The 22,893-nt window shown below is 47.0% G+C and overlaps 1 protein-coding gene and 1 long non-coding RNA gene across 4 annotated transcripts; one reads left to right on the top strand and one right to left on the bottom strand.

The window, feature by feature from the left end:
* Positions 1-117: 117 nt before the first annotated feature.
* On the bottom strand, positions 118-5,800 carry LOC308640705. The gene is made up of 3 exons (XR_014020340.1): positions 5,744-5,800; positions 1,555-1,631; positions 118-1,010 (listed from the first exon to the last, which is right to left on the bottom strand). It is a non-coding gene; the product is annotated as an uncharacterized lncRNA (long non-coding RNA).
* IGSF22 (immunoglobulin superfamily member 22) lies at positions 1,090-22,497 on the top strand. 3 transcript variants are annotated; one of them, XM_081278512.1, is made up of 24 exons: positions 1,090-1,331; positions 2,194-2,376; positions 2,705-2,838; positions 5,756-5,887; positions 6,110-6,246; positions 7,439-7,538; positions 7,626-7,665; positions 7,831-8,005; positions 8,623-8,736; positions 9,249-9,411; positions 10,111-10,383; positions 11,266-11,550; positions 12,286-12,410; positions 12,492-12,633; positions 12,752-13,048; positions 14,101-14,403; positions 15,247-15,420; positions 15,626-15,754; positions 16,739-17,035; positions 17,728-17,816; positions 18,014-18,206; positions 18,925-19,224; positions 20,250-20,579; positions 22,266-22,497. In XM_081278512.1, exons 3-24 carry the CDS (start codon positions 2,730-2,732, stop codon positions 22,334-22,336), a joined length of 3,978 nt encoding a protein of 1,325 aa, XP_081134638.1. In that variant the 5' UTR covers positions 1,090-1,331; positions 2,194-2,376; positions 2,705-2,729; the 3' UTR covers positions 22,337-22,497. The 3 variants fall into 3 exon arrangements, with proteins under 3 accessions (XP_081134638.1, XP_081134636.1, XP_081134637.1); XM_081278510.1 differs by lacking the exon at positions 2,194-2,376 and having other exon boundaries at positions 1,091-1,331; XM_081278511.1 differs by lacking the exon at positions 1,090-1,331 and having other exon boundaries at positions 1,348-2,376.
* Positions 22,498-22,893: the final 396 nt, after the last annotated feature.

The following is a 22,893-nucleotide window of genomic DNA, read 5'->3' as shown; positions in this document are numbered from 1 at the left end:
CATGGGGCTATGTGCCCCTCTTTCCCAGCACAGGCACACACAGCTGGGCGCGCATGCTTACTGGTGCCCCTTGTGGAGACTCAAATCCAAAATTGAAAATAAGTCCCTTCTGCAAGATTCTCACACACTCTCAGCCCTATCCCACTAGGTGCCCTAGGCCATGGGGAGCCTCAAAGACAGGTGTGGGATGCTTCCAGAGAAGGCCCAGTGTCTGGCAGGCCTCTAGGTTCAACAGATGGGCTAGAGAGGTCAGGGCTGGGAAAAGGGGACGCTCAGGTCACACTTAGGCCCCTCCTTGTTGTCAGCCCATATATCCCATGGTAGCCCCACCAGTCCCAACAGCAGCTGCAGCCCAGCAATTTCCCTTGTAAGGCCTGGACCGAGAGTAGCCCCTCCCAAGGGACCCAGGGAATCTGATCCTAAGCCATCCCAGACACTCCTGCTCTATTCTTATCCCCTTCCCCATGAGATGGAGCAAAAGTAGCTGTGACACCACTGAAGGTAGATGGGGGTCACCCCAGGACAGGACGAGGTGCAGGGTGGGACTTCTGACCAGCCTTGCAAGATATTAGAACTTTGAGTGGGTTGGCCGTGGGTCCAGATGTGCAGGGTATGCTACAGACAAGGAAAAGAACAGCAGGGTGGCTGAAGTAGCTCTCATGGAGGTCCCAAAGAAGGGGGCATGCTCTCCAGCTACCCTCCAATAGAGATCTCCCTCCAAAAGGATGTGCCCCTCTACCCAGATTACAGAAATTGTACAGAAATCCTCTCCTCTCTGCTTGGGCCGCGCATGCACCACACGTGGCAGTGTTCAGCCCCTTGGATTGGTGCAAGTGGCAGATACCCTAGAACTTCCCCAGTGCATCCCAGAAAAACAAAGACCTGTGGCTTTGCTCCCAACCCCTGCTGGACTATGCATGCACATATACCTGAGCATGTACATGTATACACACTGACATGAGAACTTCGGCTCAGAGAAGTCCACACAGCAGCAGTGAGAAGCAAAACTCCTACCACAAGGGAAAAAAAAACGTACTTAGAGACCACCACCCTTTGCCTCCCTCCCACCTGGTCCCCAGCATTTCCTCCAGCCCTCCATGTTGCTTCCCTCCCCAACTTCTCACCCCTGAAGCTGTGTGCCATCCCGCTGAGGTAAGAGTCTAAGTAAGGGATCCCCCCAGGGGGCCAGGTATTTAAGGAACTGATGATCCTCAGTGCCCGCTGTTGGGGCAAAGAAGAAGGAGACGGACACCCTACAGCTCGGGCAACAGCTGAACCCCAAGCCGTGGATACAGCACTCAAGTATCGGAAGGTACTGGTCAGTTCAGAAGGTAAGGCCTCCCTCATGCCCCTGGAAGGGGGCACAGGCTGGTAACTTGTGAGCCCCTAAGGGGACAGGGAAGTGGTCTCAGAACCCAAAGGTAGAAGTTTGAATGAGGTGGGATAGGAGGGTAGTCTCAAACCACATAGATCAGGAGAAGGCTTTTGATTCCCTAGTAGGCCACTGGCCTGAAAGCCAAGAAGCTATGAATTGCCAGGCACAGTGGCACTTACCCGTAATCCCAGTGACTTGGGAGTCTGAGGCAGAAGGATCACAAGTTTGAAACCAGCCTCGGCAGCTTAGCAAGACCCTGTCTCAAAAAATAAAAAAGGCCTGAGATATGGCTCAGTGGTTAAGCACTCCTGGGTTTAATTTCCAACAACAACAAAAAAAGAAGCAGCGGCAGCTAGGACCCTGTTCTGAGTAAGCTTGGACAGTGGACAGGTCATTTCTCTTAGACATAATTTTCCTCATATACCAAATAAGGGTTTAAAATTGATATGCGGATTAAAGGAGGCAGGTATATACATTTATCAGATACTGTGGATCTGTTGAGAATGAAAAAATTCTTTATGAATTGGCATGCAAAGGTCTCCAAGATAATATTAAGTAAAAAATGAAAGGGGGCAGAACAGTGTGTATAATAGACTGCCAGGCATTAAAAAAAAAAAAAAAAGAACATACATCTGTGTTCTCATGAAGGAGCCTAAAGGCTACATACAGTAACCTCTCAGGGGAGCACGGGAGATGGGGCACCCAGGAGTGGGAAGGAGATGTTTTAATTTCTTTTTTAATGTAGTTGAACTATACTTATATACGTTATAAAATTATAATGAATATAAACTAAGCCTCTGTCTTTACTGTGTCATAAGTGAAAGCAAAGCTGTGGGAATGAATGGTCATCTATCTTAGCATTCCACCAAAGCCAGGGGTCCCTAGGACCCAGAGAGAAGATCCAGAGGTTCCTTCTAAGGAATGTTCCAGCATGGCTTAGTCAGGAAGTTCCTTCTCAGGTCCTGCGTCATTACCTCCTGGTGAAGCGCCCATGTCCACAGGTATCCTCAACACCCTATGGACCCTACTTGGTTGGCTTACTTATTCTCCGCCCTGTATCTTCCCCTTCTAAGAACTTGGAATTGTTTTGGGTTACCTGGTGAGGGGACAGGCCTATTGGTACTTGTAATCAATCAGAGAAAGGGATAAGGAGTGAAGAAAAGAGAGGCCAGAGAGCAAAGGCCTGCTCTCCTCACCCTTTCCTCTGCATTCCCATTGCCCATACACCCACCCACACACATGCACTCACACATGAACAAACATCTCTGAATCACTCTCCTTCTCCCTCCCATGTTCTTTGTGGCCTCATTCTTCCCCTGGTCCTCACAGGTGAGTGCTCAAGTCTATTGTCACCATGACGACCATTCACCACCAGCAGATGCTGCAGGAGCACGTGTCCATGGAGTTCTCCAGCTCCACCACCCACATACAGACCTTCTCCCAGACAACCAAGATCGTGGGAGGCAAGTAGAGAAAGGGGGGTTGGGAAGGGGCAGCTTTATTTGTCCATACCTATCCTGGAGTAGCCTCAATCCTTGCCACTAGTGGACCTCTCAGGAGCCCGCAATACCAATAGCAACCCACTTCCAACCTGTGCTTCTAATCTGGGGCTTGATAAATCTTCACCCAGCTGGATGTTCACCCATAGATCCAAGAAAACAGATTAAGAAAAACCAGTCACATGGATGTGTGTGTGAAAGATTGATAAAATCTAAATTGCTTAAGGAGACCTGAGGCTAATGGACTGTGTGTCCCATAGTAGAATTTCAACATGAGGAAAGATAGGAAGGTAGTCACCTTATCTACATATGAGTAATGCTGACACTGTTCCATTTAAGAAACGGGAGACTTGGCTACCAGTGGAGAGAGGATGAACACATAAACAAGTGACCTAAGCTCCCAGGTTCTTAACCCTTGGGGACCAGACTTGGGCCAGGATAGATCCAAGAGAAAGTTGAGAAAGGGTCTCAGAGCACTGCAGACTGTTTTAGTTTAATGTCTCTAGTGGAAAGTGATTAAAAGATGGCCAGGGGCCATCCTCACAATCATTGCCTCTCCCTCAAGGTTCCAGAAGGATAGAGTCTCTCAAAGTCCTCTGTGCACAAGGTCAAAGTCAGATAAACATTCTAGACCAAGCACTCCTGGCTAATGAGGCAGAGTAAGTAGAACAGCCAGGACCCAAGGTCTAAATTCTAAACCAGAAGTTGCAAATTCAAGTGATTTATATCAATGGTTCTCCTCTCTGGTCACATAATAGAGCAATCTTAGTTTAGTGGGTGGAGAAGGTGGAAAGAATGTCAATACCTAAGTTTCACTCCAGACCATTAAATCAGTTATTTTCATAAAGCTCTCCAGGGATTCTGATGTGTAGCCAGAGTTGAAAACTACTGACCAACAGAGTCCATGCAGTGAATATAAATGTGGGGAAAGGATGGGTAAACTGGAGAGGACACTCCATCTAAAGGACAGCCACATCTCACCTCCCACTGACTGTTGTTAATGTGGGAATGAGTTCAGTGTTGAGAATACAGCAATCTGAATTTTTATGTGAACTATTTCAGTTTTCAGATATAGGGCTGCTTTTTTGTCTACATATTGCAGAGGTCAAATAAAAGACATCTTCAGGCCCGATACAGCCTCCACACAGCTATTTAAGAACTCCAGTCATTATTTCAAAGAAGACCATGAGAGCTTAATAGGATTATGGTTTGGTTTTGTTTTCTCATCTTGATCCTTCCAATTAATGGGGATGCTAAAGGCACCTACTTCCGTGGAATGCTGTGAATATTTAATAAAATCATCTCTGATATGTGCCTACCATAGTTTCTTGTACAAGGAACATGCCCCATGAATGAGAACAATTGTTATTTGGGTTTTTTTTAAAGAGAGAGTGAGAGAGGAGAGAGAGAGAGAGAGAGAGAGAGAGAGAGAGAGAAAGAGAATTTTTAATATTTATTTTTTAGTTCTCAGCGGACACAACATCTTTGTTGGTATGTGGTGCTGAGGATCGAACCCAGGTCACACGCATGCCAGGCGAGCGCGCTACCGCTTGAGCCACATCCCCAGCCCCAATTGTTATTTGTTGATAACTCACCAGCTAAGAAGATTTTCTGTTGTTTATAGTGCTAAAATAGTTTTGTTTTTTTTTTTTTGTTTTCCAAATAGGAAATTATATTACCACATTGAATATGCTCTTGGGGGCTAGAGGTATAGCTCAGTGAGCATATGCTTAGCATGTGCAAAGGTCCCGGGTTGGATTACCAGCACTGAAAAATAAATAAATAAAAAGTGAATATACTCAAATAATGAGATTCATATGTATATCCCTGCTGAAATGGGACTGTATCCTGTCCTTCAATTAAGAATCACCACTCTGAGACCAGATATGGTGGTGCATGCCTTTTATCCCAGTACTTGGAGACTAAGGCTAGGATCACAAATTGAAAGCCAGCCTGGGCAACTTAGTGAGAACTTATCTCAAAATAAAAAGTGTTGGGAATATATCTCAATGATAGAGGACCCCAAAGCTCCATTCCCAGAATGAAGGTTGGGGAAAATCACTACTTTCAAGACAATGAATGATGAATCCACAGAATGGCAGGGGGGAAAGTCTGGAGCCAAGCTTAACTAAGCTATAGCCCTCACAAGCAGAAATGTCTGGCCCATCTTAATGCTAGTGAGGTACAAAGACTTCCAGAAGAGAAGCCCAAGAAAACAAGGAAATCCTAAAATAGAAGTGGGTTTTTGTTGTTGTTGTTTGTTTCTGAAACAGAGGCATTGCTAAATTGCCCAGGCTAGCCTTCCACTTATAACTCTCTTGCCTCAGCTTCCCAAGTCAATGAGATTGTAGATGTATATCAGGGAAGACTCCTTTTTGTTTTGTTTTTTGTGTGGTGATGGGGATTGAACCCAGGGCCTTGTGCATGCGAGGCAAACACTCTACCAACTGAGCTATATCCCTAGTCCCTGAATACTCTTTTTTTAATAAAAAATAATAAGATTCAGGGCTGTGGAACAGTGAGGTGATTGACCATTGAGGAGTGGAAAGGAGTTGGCGTCTCCTAGTGGCTACAATTTGACATAGCAATGCCCCATCTACTTAAGGTCTCTCTCTCTCTCTATGATGGACACAACACCTTTATTTTATTTGTTTTGGTTTTTATTTGTTATGTGGGGCCAGGGTTGTGGCTCAGTAGTAGACGCTTGCCTAGCATGTGTGAGGCACTGAGGTCCCTCTTTCTGTGTGAAAGTGGGTCCCGTACCTGCTGGCTATTGACTCTCCTGCTCCACCATCCATCCCCTAAAGCAAAAATGAGTTCTCCAATCCAGAACTGAGCTCCCTATCTGGAGCCCATTCTGACTTCTCACCTGCTCCCACAGAGGAAGTCATGACGAGCAAGTCCTCCAGCACAGTGGAGTTCTTCAGTTTGGTGACCCGGAGTTCCAACATCCCTGCCGGCGAGAGCGTCCCTGAGTTTGTGGAGAAACCTCACCCAATCACCTTACCTGAGGGTGTGTCACTGCCTGTCTTTCCCCAATCTCCTGGTGCTTCCCTTTCGTCCCCAGGTCCACCCGCCCCACCCAATGTTCCCCAATACACAGACATTGGCAGAGCCAAGTGAGTAGTATCCTCCCCTTGGCCTGGGCCAGGCCCAGATCCCCAGGAAGAGGAGAGAGCAGGCAGAGTGTCTAGCCTGTGGGCGGAGGTAAAAATGTGTCCTGTGCCCACCACAGGGGATAAAGCTGTGTTCCGAGCACGGGTGCAGGGGAACCCCAAACCCAACGTCTCCTGGAAGAGGGAGAGTGGCATCCCCATCAAGGAGTCCGCCAAGATTTTCTACGACAGCATTAACAAGGAGCACGTGCTGAAGGTGCGCCCTGATGTCAAGGTCCATTACCAAGGAGGTGGGAAGCAGGGAGCCCAGGGCGGATTGCCTTTCCTCACACCTAAAAGAGAGCCACAAGGGCCACCCAAAAACTGGGCAGTGGGAAAACAGGACATTGTTGCCCTAAAGGCACAGGCAGGCTGGAAGAGGCCGACTCAGGAACTGTGGTTTTGCTAGTCAAAGAAGGGAACCAAAAGTACCCACACAACAATGTCTAGCTAAGGCAAAGTCAGAAGGATGGGGCCAGAAGGTGAGAGAGCCAAAGACAAAGGAGAGATCAAATCAGTGGATGTGGGAGGAAGCTGCAGAATCATAGTGGGCAGAGTGAGAATGAGGAGTAGCACCTCCGGGATTGGGATCAATTGGCCAGAGCAGGTGTGAGCATAGGGAGGTTTGGACCCAGAAAAGTCCTGCCTTAGGCCCATCAGCTTCTGGGTCACTTCCCAAGAGCTGGTACTCGGCTTCAACCTCTGGCTTCAGGCCGTTGGAGGAAAGGGATGGTGGATTACTGGGAGATGTAGGCCTATAATTACTCCCAACCCTATAATTACTCTGGTCCTGCCCCACATCCCTTTGTGAAAAAAAGATCTCCTCTCTCCCCCAAAGTCCCAGAAGGACAGAATCCCTCTGACAGAAGTTGGCTCCTTCTTCTTCCAAATCCCAGCATTAACTGGACTCAGCCTGCCACAAGCACACAAGCTGCCCTAGAGTCCCCCTACTGGCCACCCCTTACATAAGCTTATTCATTCAGCAGCACTTATGATTACCTTGACTTCCCAGAGCCCATCCAGCTGTAAGCGCCTGCAGACATGCACCAAGTCAACCCTATTCACCGTTTCCTGGGGTTCAGCACAGCCACTAATACAAAGGAGTAAATGAATGTATTACATGAAGAAAATGTTCATTTGGTGCTGAAAACTTAGAAGTCAGAAAGTCCCCACTTTCTAGGAGCTCTCAACCCAGGGACAGAATCTGAGAAGCAGATAGAGAATGTTATTACCAGAAAATCAGGTGGAAAACAGGCATCCTCATACTAGCTATTACTTGGTACCTCCAAATCATAGAGGCTGCTCAATCCATCCAACACTCAGTCCCTCCCCAAAGAAAGTCTCTTTCCTCATCTTATAAGAAGTCACTCTGTGGTTCCCTCCCTGTGCCCTATAATGGTCTGATCCAGCTGGAACCACTGACCTCAGATGACTCCGACAACTACAAGTGCATTGCAAGCAATGACCATGCAGATGCCATCTACACCGTGTCCCTGCTGGTGACAGAGGGTGAGACAGCCCCCTCCTCCTGGCCTTTGCTCTTAAGATAGACTTAGACTCCCCTCTGTCTGACATTGCCCCTCTTTCTGTCCTCAGGTCAAGAAAAACTAGATTTCAAGAAGATGTTGAAGAAGAGGTGAGACTAGGAAGCCCAGGGTACACTCTCCCACCCAAGCTGGAGCCTTCAAAGGCCCCTCAACAGGTCCCTGAATTCCAAGAATTCATGGATTCAAAGTTGGGAAAGCTCCCTCTGTCCTCAGATGGGAGGCACTTAGTACAGCTTGGTCCCCTCTTTCTCCAGGGCTCCTCCACCCCCCAAGAAGAAGCAGAAAGTGACAGATGAGAAAGAGATGCTGGAGATTTTGTCCAAGGTGCCCAAGAAAGACTTTGAAAAGGTCTGCATGGAGTATGGTTTCACTGACTTCCGGGGGCTGCTCAAGAAGCTCAAAGGGATGAAGAAGAAAGCAGAAGTGGAGGTCAGTGCCCAGCAGGGGGCTGGAACCTGCAAGCCAGGGCATGGGCTTCAATGCCAGTGCTAAAGCCAACCTGCACACACAGTCTCAGAGGCCTACTTTCCACTGCAAGAGCAGGAAAGGAACTCAAGTCACTTCCTCCTACCTCTCCTCTCTTTACCTCTTCCTGGTGTGCTTGCATGAACTTTGAAATCATAGAGATCTGGCATCAAATCCCAGCTCTACTGCTTTATTGGCTGTGTGACCTTGAGTATCTCTCTTGAGTTTCCATTTCCTCATCTGCAAAGTGAAAACTATACTTTCCTCCTTTATTTGTTTTTGTGTTGTTGTCATTCATTTCTTCACTCAACAAACTCATATTAAGCATCAAAACTTTACAGAATCTGTGTAATAGGCCCAGATACAAAGTCACTTTCACAAATAGCAGTTCCTTTCTCATCCCCCATAATATTCTTCTCCTAAACCTTCTAGTTGATCAATGACCCTGGGGGAAGGAGTTATTTAATGAGCCTACTCATTTCTCCCCAGTCCCTTAGGGGGTCTCCTCTAGAATTTTGGAAACCACCTGGGCATACTCCAGATGCTCTAACATTTGCCATTTTATTAAAATAATCTTACAGGCCATCCGGATACTGAAGCCCCTGGAAGACATAGAGACCAAGATTGATACCACAGTAACCTTTGAGTGCATCCTGGAGCTGAAGGACCCCAATGTCAAGATGATATGGATCAAGGTGGGGGTCCACCCTAGCAATATAATTTCTTCTTTGCATCCTCTCTGTTCTCAGACCGTCTCATTATCTGTAAGCCAGGGCCTCTCTTCCATCCCATCAAGAGAATGCCCTTATACAGTTGAAAGAGGCAGGGAGCTGGACTTTATTCTTAGCTCTTCCATCACTTTGCTTTTGATCAAAGACAGTCACTTTTCTCTCTGTGTGCCTCAGTCTACCTGTCGTTACACTGAAAGGCTAGATTAGATAATCATAAGGTCACTGAAGATCTGTGCCTCTAGGAGAAAGCATCTAATGAACTCATACATATTAAGAGTTTAAGCCTTATGGGGAGACAGGGATTCTGAATCCCTCAAGCCAGATAAATGAGACTAGAGAGATTATAGGGGCCTCTGGGAATGTTTAGAGAGATGAACAATGCATCCACCTGCTTAAGCTGGCTTTGGGGAATGGGGAGCTCTGAAAATCTCCTCCTAAACCCCTTCATCAGCTTTCCCACCTGTTCCATGAGGCAGGATACTGAGCCACTGAGGATCCAATACTCCCTGGGCAAGTATGATGTGAAGCAGATGGGCACCAAGTACATGCTGGTGATTACCAATGTAAACATGAGTGACGCCGGCGTCTACAGCCTGTCTGTGGGTGATAAGCGGATGAGTGCACAGCTCACAGTGCTGGGTATGAACGTGGGTCTGGGAGAGGAATGGCCAGGGAGGGGTCCTTGGGGATATTGGAGAGAAACTGTGGGATTATGCATGAAAGAGCTGCAAGAAGATGGGTGTTAATAGAAGAAAAAAAATAAGCTGTAAGGGAGAGGACTGTGAGATAATAAGTGCTGTGGGACATGTAGCATACTGGTTAAGAGCACAGACTCTGAAGCTAGACTACTGGAAAGTCATATCCCTGCTTCTGCTAATTATGAGATGTAAGATTTGAGGAAAGTTATTTGACTTCTTTTCTTCAGTAAAAATAAAACTGTAAAACATGGAATCAGGTAAAATATATGTGATAAATGGATGAACTAATATATGCAAATTGGCTAGAAGGTTTTAAAAAATTGCTATTAGGGGCTGGAGTTGTGGCTCAGTGGTAGAGCACTTGCCTAGCATGTGTGAGGCCCTGGGTTTGATCCTCAGCATCACATAAAATAAGTAAATAAAATAAAAGAGCCATTTACAACTAAAATATATTTTTTTTAAAAAAATGGCTATTAACATTACTAGAGAGGAGACCCTGGGAATAAACTCCAGAGAAGAAGGGCTCACCAGTGGGATGAAAGAAAGGGTGCTTCCCCCCAGTGGTGGTCTACAGAACACTAGTGACACTTGCATATCCATGTTCCCTTCTGTGTTCAACCTCCCCCATTCTTTGCTGCAGATGAGCCACTGAAGATCTTAGGAGATCTGAAGCCACTAAAGGTGACAGAGCGCCAGACAGCTTTGTTTGAGGTCCGCCTCTCAAAGAAAGAGCCCAACTTTGTGTGGAAGTTCAATGGGAAGGAGTTGAAGAGGGATGACAAATATGAAATCTCAGTGTCTGAGGATGGTCTGACCCACACACTTAAGATAAAGGATGCCAGACTCAGCGACAGTGGCGAGTTCTCTGTTCAAGCAGGGAACCTGGTACAGAAGGCTCAGCTCACTATTGACCGTGAGTGGTTGGGGAAGAACCTGAGGGGTGGGCTTTGTGCCATAGTAACCTCTGCAAGGGCAATCATACATCCTCCTGTCCATTCATTCATGTGACAGGTACTGGGAAGAGGGTTTTCTGAAAACTCCTAGTCTAGTAAGGGAGGCAGGTGTGAAAATAACTAAAATAGCAGTTCTTGGGCTAGGGATCAAGACACGCTGAAGTCTTTTGAGGTGGGATATCATGGAAATTATTATGGCTTTAACATCATATCATACAGCACATTTATGTAGCATTCCAATATTATTGCTAGTTTGGAGATTTGTACATGATGGTGGGTACACCAATGAACATGTTACTCACATGAATCACACCTGGGATCTGCCACATGGAATCATCACTGCTGTGATGGAGACAGTTATAGAGGCCATGGGAGCACAAGGAAGGGGCACCACCTGGCAATGTCAGATATTGATATGATGAGGTAATGCCCAAGTCTTAACAAGGAGAACAAAAAGCAGTTCTGCTTTCAGAGAAGGGGGAGAGAAAAAAAAAAACACCCCCAAGAGAAGTACAGCAGGTTCGAAAGTTCAGACATGGCAGGTACAACATCAGAGATCTTGCCTGCAGTGCTGTAGAAGTTGTTATCCCACATTACGTAAGAGGAAACTGACACTCAGCAAGGTAAATGAGGTGTGTGGAATCAACAACTGAGTAAGGGCAGAGCTGGGACTCTCCCTGCCATGCAGTTCCTTGGGTCACGTATTGCATACAAACACACTCAATGTGTCAAGTTCTTACATTTTCTAGGGCCAAAAAGAGGGTAAAGCAGCATATAATTGCACTAAAAGGATACTAAGAGTTTAGGAATAGGCCAAAGTGTGTGTGTCTTTCTATTTACAGGCATCCCCATAAAGTTTGTGAGCACTCTCAAAAATGCACGTGTGAAAGAGAAGAGTCGTGCATGTCTCGAGTGTGAGCTGAATTCCAAGGATGTGACACTGAGATGGAAGAAAGATGGGCAGCTGCTGGCACATGGCTCCAAGTATAGCATGAACCACGAGGGCAAGCGAGCAGAACTGATCATTGAGGATGCACAGCTCAGCGACGGTGGCGAGTACACTGTGGTGGCCATGCAGAATGGGGATCCCACTGAATACTGTAGTACAGCCACCCTCACTGTGGAAGGTACCCCGTCAGCCCACACTACCAACCCACTAACCCAGAAATTTCCTTACAACGGATACTGATCTGCTCCTTACTGACTTCAAACCTCACCAGATCATGACCAACTTGTACCTCCCCACTCTGATCACCCCTATCTCCCAAATTCCAACAATCTCAAATCCCCCATTCCTTGAACATTCATACTTTTTAGACCATGATCCTCCCCCATCTCCCAGATTCTATCCCAAATTCTTTAACTTCATCTTTTACTTCCAGATTCTGAACATCCCCAGCAGCCCTGACCATCCGCGACTCCCTAAGTGTAACCATTCCTCGTTGACCCTGACCAACCTCAACTCCAATGACACTAGGCATCCCATTGACCAACATAACCACAACTAAACATCCAAACTCCACTCATCACCTGCATGTACATCATTTCTGTCTTCAATATCACATCCTAAGTCCCAGCCAAGCATCCTCCACTAATCAATTCCCCCATTAACCATCTCTCAGTCTTCCTGGCTGCCATTTCCCAAAACACTGACCTTTCCCCAAATCCTCTAACACCTACTTGCACCAGCCCCCCACCCCACACATTGACCATGGAGCAATCTACAGACCAAGGCCAACCCATCTGTTCATCATAAATGATTTTGATTGACATCTCATCTCTAACTGCTCCCACTACCATACCATCAGCCATTTTCCCATGAATTCCTTCCCCCTGAGTCAGTCCAGACCCTTTCTTCCCAGAGCGCCTGGCCACAGTGAAGAGCGGGATGTCTGACGTTCACGCTGCCACCGGGAGCCCAGCGGAACTGTGCGTAGTGCTGAATGACGAGAAGGTGGAAGGCGTGTGGCTGAAGGATGGCAAGGAGGTTGGAGGCAGGAACCAGGGAAGGGGCGAAGGAGATCTACCTGGCCCACGCTCTCACTCACTCCCACCCCTTGTCCCCTAGATCACTGACTTGCCGGGTGTGCAGATCGTGAAGCAGGGTGCAGTGCACAAGCTCATCTTCCCCAACATGGGCCCGGAGCATGAGGGCAAGTATACATTCCGAGCCAAGGGCGCCGAGAGTGAAGCCTCCGTATTCATCGCAGGTAAGGTCCTGTCCAAGGAGTTGCAAGGCTCCTGGCCTGCCCACGCACTCATGACCCCTCCCCACTGACCCCTCCCCATCCTTGGTGGGCAAGCCTTCCCTGCTACCCTCCTCTACAGATCCTCCTGCCATTGACCCCTCAATCCTGGAGGCACTAGCTGCACACCCTGTGACTGTGAAGGTAGGCCACACGGCCCACATAAAGGTGCCTTTTCGGGCAAAGCCACTGCCCAAAGTGACGTGGTACAAGGACGGCATGGAAGTTACAGAGGAGGAACGCGTGTCCATGGAGCGCGGGGAAGACCAGGCTCTGCTCACCATCTCAAACTGCGTGCGTGAAGACAGTGGCCTGGTTCTGCTCAAGCTTAAGAATGACTACGGCACAGCCACAGCCACTCTGCACCTCAATGTGCTGGGTAAGGGAAGGGCCCGGCAGGACTGTCTGGAGGCACTGGCTGCCCAGCGCTCAGAGCAAGTGGCAGGCTGGTGAGGAGGACCACCACAGAGTTGTTTGGTCAAGGGATGGGGCTGGAGTGCTAACAAACAGAGGACCACTTCCTAACTTCCTAAGTGACCCTGGTCAAGTGGGCTTCTCAAGCCTGTTTCCCACCAGGAACGGGGTGATGTTTTTCTCCCTATATTATCAATTTTTAGTGGTTTTAAAGTGTATAACCAGTGCACAGCACATAGTAGAATTTTCAGTATGTTATTAAGCATTATTCTTGACTGAATAACAAAGACATGGCTGGAAGTTTAGGGGGAAATGAGGAGAAAGAGAGGTGGGATTTTAGGAATGGAGGTGAGGTTCGCTGGGTAAAGTGGTGAGGTGGGAAAAGAAATGGAGTGAGGTGGAGGTGAAAGGGTAGGGAAATAAATAAAATGGGAAATCTGGATGGGGATGGGATTGGGATTTGGGATTGGTCTGAACATTGGGATAAAGAATGAGATGAGGAGCTGGCCTTAATGAACTTATATTCAACCTCCAATATATGCACACACTATCACCACCTCCCCTGCCTGCAATTCCACCACTGTGGGGTAGAAAGGTTTGGGTTTTAATTCAATTCAGAAGATAAAGAGATGAAGTATCCCCAGCAGTACCTCAACCCAAAAGGGATAAACAAGTAATTATAGGGTAGAATGTGATGCCAGAAATCACTGGTGTTCTGGAAGCTAAAAAGAGGGAGAGAACTTGTCTAGAAAGATACCAGAGGACCAGCTAAAGCAAGAGTTCCCAGGAGGTGCAGAAATGCACCCATTTCTATCCAGGCAGGAGGTTCAGAGGGCAAGGATCAAATTCTTTCGGCAAGTCTTAGGAGGAAGGCTAATGGACACAGGGAAAAGCAAGAGATCCAGAAAGCTCAGAATCCATTTATGCCTCAAGCTGGCCAGACATCTGGTGAGTGGGAGGAGCCTCTTTTGATCCTTTGCTTCAAAGCCCTATTGTGAAGCTGTTCTCTGTCCTCAGACCGCCCCAAGCCTCCACAGGGCCGAGTGGAGTTCCTGGAGCTCTCGGGTAATTGTGTGCACATGAAGTGGAAGGCCCCTAAGGACAACGGAGGACGACCTGTGACACAGTTCATAGTGGAACGGAGGGCAGTTGGCAAGAAATCCTGGATTAAGATAGGCGAGGTGGATGGCAAAGTCACCAACTTCTCCACCAACAAGGTGGAAGAGGGAAAAGCCTACCAGTTCCGTATCCTGGCAGTCAATTCAGAGGGTGTGAGTGACCCCCTGGAGACTGACGAAGTATTTGCAGGAAATCCCATAGGTCAGTGAGATTGCCTGGTACTCAGGGGCTCAGCCAGGGGTCAGGCTGGGGTCCTTCAGCCAGTGAGGAACACTGGGGAATTCCACAGGATCATCTAACTGACCTGTGAAACAGATTGACTGTAGAGGAAGAATAGAACATAATTTCGGGCAGGAATTCCAAACTTTTTCCCATCAGATCACATATGCAGCATATCCCCTTGGGTATACCTAGATATGCACAATTCCAGAAAACTAACTTCGCTTTTTTACTATTCTAGATACCATCCTAGAATCCCAGGGAACATAATGTCACTTTAGGGATAATTTTGAAATTTCTCTTCATATTTTTCCCAAAGAAAACCCTTGACAATATGGGCATTTTAATTATGACTGCTAATTAATTACTTGTTACACCCCTCCCAACTGATTTCCAGGTCTCAGTGTGTCAAGACAGTAGAATGAGAACTGTAGCAACCAGGGGGTCACGTGATTGGAATGTTTAAGTCAGTGATCATTATTCTTGGCTGTATATTAGAATCACATAGGGTTTTTAAAAAATGCTAATGCCTGCACTCTACCCCAGCCCAATTAAATTAGAATATCTAGAAGTAGGACCCAGACATTACTGGGTCCTACTTCTAGACAGGACTTCTAGATAGGATAGGGTTACTTCTGGAGTTAGAAGTAACCCCAGAAGCTCATGAGTTGTCAATGGTGATTTCCTTTTATACCCCACTTGATGATAAAGTACAACCAAAGTTAAGTATCAATCAGGTTTTATTAGGGGAAAGAGGTCAACATGGGGGAACAACAGTCTATGTGCTCCCCTCTCCTAACCTTTGCCCTCTCCATGGCTCCACAGAACCCCCAGGTTTTGCCTCCCAGCCTCAAGTGACTGATGTGACCAAAGAAACTGTGACCATCACATGGAATGCCCCTACACAGGATGGGGGAGCCCCAGTGCTTGGCTATATTGTGGAGCGAAGAAAGAAAGGCAGTAACTTGTGGGTACCAGTCAACAAGGACCCCGTACAGGGTAAGGTCCTAGGAGCAGAAGCTCAAGAGGGACCAAAGGAAATCTTGCTGAGGGGACCCGTTGCTACTCTGAATTTCTGCTTTCCCCTACTCTTTTGAGTATTTTAACAGCATCTCATGACCTCCTCTTCTAAGATATCTCACTTTTTGACCTCTCACTCCATGGATGCTCCTAGACTCATAAACCCTTCGTCTCCCCATTTCAGGTACCAAGTATACCGTGGATGGTCTCCTGGAGGACACAGAATATGAATTCCGAGTTATAGCTGTGAATAAGGCAGGCCCTGGACAGCCCAGTATGCCATCCAGTTCAGTGGTAGCCAAGGATCCTGTTAGTGAGTATGGGGCTGCCAGGCCTCAACACATAATGGAATTAGCTCATAAAGCACAGAGAGAATTTCTTCCCTGGAAAAGTCTGATAGAAGAGATCATACAGGCTCCATTCATTAGAAACTTCCAGGCTTGTGGAGGGACAGGATTCACACACAAAATAAAGCCAGCTGGGCACAGTGGTGCACGCCTGCCTGTAATCCTAGTGACTTGGGAGGCTCAGGAAGGAGGATCAAAAGTTCAAGGCCAGCCTCAGCAACTTACTGAAGCCCTAGAGAACCTAGCAAAACCCTATCTCAAAATAAAAAGTTTTTAAAAGGGCTGGGGGAAATGGCTGGATATTCAATTATTTAAGTTCAATAAAATATTTAAATTTTTTTTAAAAAAAGAGCTGGGATGTGGTTCAGTGGTACAGCATCCCTGAATTTAATACCAAGTACCAAAAAAAAAGGAAAGAAAATAAAGATTGAGCATCAGGAATAGTGAGGAGTCAGTGTGGGAAAAGGTATTATCAAGCTTTAAACATTTCTGGTCAGGTGAGGTAGTAAAGGTATGTTGAGGATTGAGTGAGGGTGTTGGGGAGATGATTGGGAGGATGAGTTTAAAAGATGAGGTCATGGTACTCCCTATAAATGGATATAGTAGAAATGGTTAAAAGTTGGCGTTTTGAATGTAGGCTTGAATGTATGGGTTATGTGAAATTGTGTGAGGAATGTTAAATATTAACTTTAAGGATGAAATTATTGAATTGGTAAAAGAATTGAATTTGGAGGTTGTTGGGTGTGAAAGGTTAAGTTTTGAGGATGTGAGCTATAGGAGTCGGTAGTAGAAGTGGTACAAGTTAGGGCCCAGGAATATTGAGGGTGGGAAGTAGGCATGGTCAGATGAGGTAGTAAAGGTATTGTTGAGATTGAGTGAGGGTGTTGGGGAGATGAATGAGAGGGTGAGTGGGATCAGTTGGGGACTGACTGGATGTCTGTCCTATCCAGAACCCCCAGGCTTGGTGCAGGGACTGCATGTGTCTGATTCATCCAACTCGAGTATTTCCCTGGGCTGGCAGGAGCCTATAGAAGGAGACCCACCCTCTGGCTATATCCTTGAGATGCGGGCTGAAGACAGCAAGGAGTGGTCCAAGTGCACAAAAATCCCCATCTCAGGCACCTGCTACACAGTGGGGGGCCTGACTGAGAGGCAGAAGTACTTCTTCCGCATCCGGGCTGTGAATGAAGCTGGGGTTGGGGAGCCTGTGGAGCTAGATGAAGGGGTTCGTGCCATGCCACCACCAGGTAAGGACAGAGAGGGCTGAGGGTTCAGGCCTATCATTCTAGCTTCAAACCTTCCTCTCAAGGGTCTCATCCCACAGGGGGAAATTGGGTGGTGCTATATCAAGACAGAGTTATCCAAAGTAGCCCCAGCTACTCAGGAGGCTAAGGTAGGAGGATCACTTGAGCCCAGGAATTTCAGAGCAACTTGGACAACATACAAGACCCCATCTCAGAAACAAAAAGAGAAGAACAAGGAAAAGTAATCCAGGGCTATAGCTATAGCTCAGTGGTAGAGCACTTGCCTAGCATGCATGAGGCTATGAATTCAATCCTCAGCATCTCGAGAAAAAAAAATTCATTTCTCACTTGTGCCTTGTACCTGGACAGAGTTAGAAGTAACCCCAGAAGCTCCCCAGCTGAAAAACATAAGCACTCATTGTGTGCCAAATGGTATCCACTGTGAGCCAAGGGCAGTGTCAGGGATATAGAAATAAACAAGACACAAGACCTGCCTTCTAGGATCCTACATAGTAGTAGAGGGAGACTGACAGGAAACAAATAAATGCTTCACAGTGTTGCTGGGCATCTATAGATCTGATATCCTTTAATGGGCCCAGGAAATAGCAGAGGTTGGGAAAGGCTTTGGAGGGAAGTCTTAAACTGAATCTTCTGGAAAGAGGTCCATGCCCTTACTTCTTTCTCTTCCATCTCAGCTGCCCCAAAGTTTGACCTCAGTGCACGGCTGAAGAGTCACATGGTGGTTCGTGCTGGGACAGCTCTCTGCATCCATGCAGCCTTCTCTGTGAGTTGTTGCTGACCCTGGCCACCATATACCCTCCACATAACCAAGATGACTATTGTAGACATCATAGTCTCTGCCTCTGACTCTGTTCCCTCTTGCCCAATTCCTGGCACTAGACTGGCAGGAGACTTCTTGAGAGGGCCTTCTCCCAAATACCATCTGGGTGATTGATGGTACCACCTCCTGTCACCACCCAGGGCTCACCACCACCCGATGTGATCTGGAAGAAAGATGGTATCACTACAAAGGGCCGGGAAACAATCACCAAAGGCAAAAACCATTCCCAATTCCTCATCAATAGCACCAAGCGCTCTGACTCAGGGGTGTATCGAATCTTGCTCCAGAATGAATTTGGAGAGGCACACTATGACATTCACGTGCATGTGACAGGTATGGACAGCAGGCAGAAGGCCCCAGGAGGTATCCCTGCATATTCCAAATATAGCTTACTGCTGTTTAAGCTCCTCCCGCTGGAAAGTGGGCCTTAGGTTAAGGAAGCTTTCTTTGACACTACAAAGGCTTTATCACCTTTGCCTAGTGATGAGGTTTGATTCCCCTCTGGTTCTCAAAGGCCCGATGCCCCTCTGGTTGATATTCAACCAGGACCAAGCCATTGTTTCAGTTTCTTCAGTCTTATTTGGTGAGCTTTGGGACATGAGAATATGGTCAGCAGAGAGACTAGAGAATGGGAGAGGGGCAGGAAGGATAAAGAGAGATGAATCCATGAATAACTGGAGTGACATCTTAGGAAGCTTTATAATAAAGCTCTAAGCCTCCAAAAAAAGAAAAGATAAACTTTTATTGAAGTAGTAGTAACTCCATACCATGCAGTGTATCCATTATTCCTATGAAGCAAGTAGTCATTGTTATTCTTCATAGTGCAAATAAGGAAATAGGTCTCAAAGAATAACTTGCCCAAGGTCACAGGGCTACTAAATGTCAGAGTAACACTTCAGAATGAGGCTTGTCTAGCTCCAAGACATCTGCTGCCTATGAATCAAAGAAGAGAAGTGCCTCATCCTTTTTCCCAGTGGGCTGGGCAAGTAGGTAGGATAGGGACATAATACTTCAGCTCCCAGGTAGCTGATAGACTTTCCAATTGTTCCAGATTTCCCCCGGCCTCCTACAAACCTACAACTGTTTGAGGAGGTCCCCAACACAGTGACTCTGACCTGGAACCACAGCCCTGACGTGCAGGAAGATGGTGATGCGCACTATGTCATCATGAAGCGGGATGCCAGCAGTCCCACATGGTTCACGGCAGCTGAGCGTGTCTTCAGCAACAAATACACAGTGACAGGGCTGCTCCCAGGCAGAAAGTACTATTTCAGAGTGGTAGCCAGGAATGAAATTGGTGACAGTGATCCACTGGACTCCAAGGATACCTGGCTCGTCAATAAGGACCACAGTAAGTAGGAGCTTGAGGTTTGCATTACATCTGGGAGCCCTGATGGTGGGGATGACATAAAGGTCACAAAGGGGTATGCAAGAGTTGAGATAAAAATCGGAGAACCCTGGCACACACCTGTAACCCCAGAGGCTAGGGAGGCTGAGACAGGAGGATGGCAAATTCAAAGCTATCATCAGCGACTTATTGAGGACCTGTCTCAAAATAAAAAAATAAAAGAGTTGGAGATGTAGGTCGATGGTAAAGCATCCCTGGGTTAAATCTCCAGTATCCATAAACATATAAACAAAATCAGAGATCCATTGAGATGGAAGAGTTAATATCTGGGACACTGAGGAAAGTCAATGTTAGGGGTATTTATTAGAGAAGATATCTTAGGGGCATTTTGAGGGATGATACAAACATGGAGATGGGTAGATACCCTATTTTTGAGGCGGGGATGATGGCAGAGGGATAGGGTTGGGTAGAGAGGGGATTAGAGCAGAGACTCTCAGTCTGCTCTGAAGAGGGGCTTATAGGAGTGAGGGCTGGGGACTGACTATGAGGAGCAGGAATGAAGTCTGAGCAGGAATGAAGAGAAGAAATTTAGGGTGGAGATAACAGAAAAAAAAATGAAAATGAGGGACTAAATGGGACAGAACAGAGAATACTAGCCAATGGAAGCTAAAATGACAGAGGGGAAGTTTGGAGGGAGTTGGAGGCCAGGATAACAGCTTGAATACCTAGGTCTGAGGAGTTGGCACTGGAAAGACATCTAAGCTCCTGGGGTCTGGGAGAGTATAAAAACCTGTGAACCTGCTTAGGTCAAAGAACCCTAGAATGGCTTGGGGGAGGGAGGGGTAGTGTGGTAGAGCCTTTAGGAACCAGTGTAACATCAGGGCTTCCAGAGTTGATGGTGTCTGAGAATGTGGTCCAAGTCCTTGGGGTTTCACGTAGGCTGGGTCTCCAGGTGCCTTCCAAGCTCTAAGACAGGGATGGCAGCTAGGGAGCCACTCAAAGGCATCCATCCCATCCCTCCTGCACAGTTGAAAACCTGGACACCAAGCTGAAGCCATACCAGCAGAAGGACTGGCGCCACGCACCTCGTTTCCTGACTCTGCTCAAGCCACACATGGTGCTCCGAGGCCAGGATTGCACCATGACCTGCGCCTTCCTTGGGAACCCACGGCCCACAGTGACCCTCTACAAGGGCGATGTCAACATCACGGCCAACTCCAAGTTCTGGTACAACTCCACGAGTGGAGTATGCACCCTTGTCATTCCCACCTGCACACTAAAGGACAGTGGGGAGTACAGCGTGCTGGTGGAGAATGAACTTGGCAAGGACCGCAGCAGCTGCACACTTACCGTGTATGGTAAGGCCCCGAAGAGTCCATCCTGTCAGGGGAAGGGGTGCCAAGCAGTTATTTCAGTTTGGGGGCCATTAATCAACTCTCTTCATTTGGCTAGCACCATTTTTTATTTATTCTAACTGCCATCTAATGGTGCAAATATTTTCAGGGTTCTTACCACTCTTGGATCCTCTCAATATCATTTGTTATGTTCCTGGACCCTGCAGATGTAAGTTTGTGATCCTTTAGTAAGCTGTGGTTTGCAACCTTTGGTAATCCTAGACCACCTTTAGAAAAGATGGTCACCAGACTCATCAACCACAATCACTCTAGCAAGGTTCAGGAAGGACTCTGTATGTTTACAAGATTTTGCAAGTGATTCTGATGTGCAAACAAGATTGAAAACTATTGGTCTAGGGCAAGGACAAATGGAAGGCACAAACAGCAGGGGGACTGAATGCTCCCCTCCCTCTTGCATATGCATGTCTTATTTCTGCTCATATGTGTGCACATAGAGGGAAATGTTTCATTCCTTCCCACACATAGCTACATAGCCAGCAATGAACCCCAAAAAACTAACCTCTTTGCTTCCTCTTGCTTAAATACCCCCCTAACTTTCCCGATCCTCAAAATAAAGTCCCTAACCAACAAGTCTCTCCCACTGCCCCTCCTCTCTCTATCCTCATCCTCTGTCACTCTATCAACTCTCAGAGGTGAGTGGTGCTCAATTGCTGTGGTCTCCATGGTTACAGACCTCTTTCCATCCAGTTATAGATGCCTTTCCTTGGGGAAAGAACCATGTCCTTTGGCTCTGTCTCTCAAGTGCTCAGTTCAGTGGCACTGAGATAATGATGCCTCTGGAGTGGCTGCTAAACTGCACAGAACTAGGCCAGGGCAGGCACTGTGGGAGCTATACAGCTTTGATTTCACAGATAGAGAGATCCCTGATGATTTAACTCTGATTCTAAGTACACAAACCCAGGACCCTGATGCCACCACTGACCAACCACATAACCGTAGCAAACTTCTGGATTCTTTTATCTCACATATTTCATAAGGCTGTGGGGCTTCAATGAAATAGTACATGGCAATGCCTGGCACAATGCATGGTTAAATATTCAGTGTTGAAAAAAATGGTAACTCTTGCCAGGCAGTGGTACATGCCTATAATCCCATCAGCTAGGGAGGCTGAGGCAGGAAGATCACGAGTTCAAAGCCAGCCTCGGCAACAGCAAGGCTCTGAGCAACTCAGTGAGACCCTATCTCTAAATAAAATACAAAATAGGGTTGGGGATGTAGTTCAGTAGTTGAGTGCCCCTGTACCCAGTACCCGTCCCCCAGAAAATGGCAGCTCTTGCTTGGCACAGTGACAAACACCTGTATTCTTAGTAACTGGGGAGGCTGAGGCAGAAGGATCACAAATTTAAAGCCAGCCGCAGGCATTTAGTGAGGCCCTAAGCAACTTAGCAAGACCCCATCTCAAAATAAAATATAAAAAGGGCTGGGATTAAGCCCTCTAGGTTCAATTCCTGGTGCCAAAAAAAAGGGACAGCTCTTGATCCCTGCCCTGCTTAGCCAACCCCAGATTGAGGGTCCCAAGGTCCAGTTCCCAGTTCCTATGTAGTAACATAGTAACTAAGCCCAGCAGTTTGTAGTTTCCCTGGCCCCTAGTATCATTAACACTAACAAATATTTGCTTTGACCTTTCAGACAAGGATGACAAGTCAATTCTAACATCCATCACTGAGAACCTACAGAAGAAATCAAAGCACCTGATGTGAGCTACAGCCCGGCCCAGGCATCTGGAGGCTATTGTAACATGGGGCTTCTTGGCGTTTCTCTGCATGGCCCCAGTGTACAAAGCCCAATCTGCTCTCTGGCGTATGTCAATGTAAACATCTGTGAAGGGACAGGACAATAAACTCACTGAGCTTACCCTTTACTACTCCTGAGAGTGGAGTACAATAGGGGCCTAGAATATGGATTCAAGTGTAAGATGAACCAAGCTCCAAAACCATCCACAAAGGAGTGACCAACCTCCTTTTGACTGGGCCTTGACTTGCCTTCCTCTCCTCCACTGCCACACTGCACTCTCCCACTCCCCTCAGGCATAGGGCAAGTCTTGAAGACTTCATCCTTTTCTGCATCCTGCTCAATCCCATTTCTTCACACACAGTAGGTCTGTGTTCAGCACTCTGAGGTTTGAAAGGATCAGGACTTTGCCTCTTTAGTGCCCAGAGGTCCCACTATTAAAGCTAGAAGGGACTCATCATCCAGTTTCAAATATTTTACAGCAGAATCCTTCCTTAAAAGAAAAAAAAAAATCTTAAGTTACTGC

Source organism: Spermophilus citellus, assembly GCF_964194105.1.
Source record: "Spermophilus citellus genome assembly, chromosome: 2".
NCBI lineage: Eukaryota > Metazoa > Chordata > Mammalia > Rodentia > Sciuridae > Spermophilus > Spermophilus citellus.
Note: the sequence above shows the minus strand (reverse complement) of the source record. Positions and strands in the feature narration are given on the sequence as shown.

Coding starts and splice junctions, on each gene's coding strand:
- IGSF22 (XM_081278512.1), top strand. CDS start 2,730: ATGACGACCATTCACCACCAGCAGATGCTGCAGGAGCACGTGTCCATG. Junction 2,839..5,755: donor GACAACCAAGATCGTGGGAG/GCAAGTAGAGAA, acceptor CTGCTCCCACAG/AGGAAGTCATGACGAGCAAG. Junction 10,384..11,265: donor GGCTCAGCTCACTATTGACC/GTGAGTGGTTGG, acceptor TTCTATTTACAG/GCATCCCCATAAAGTTTGTG.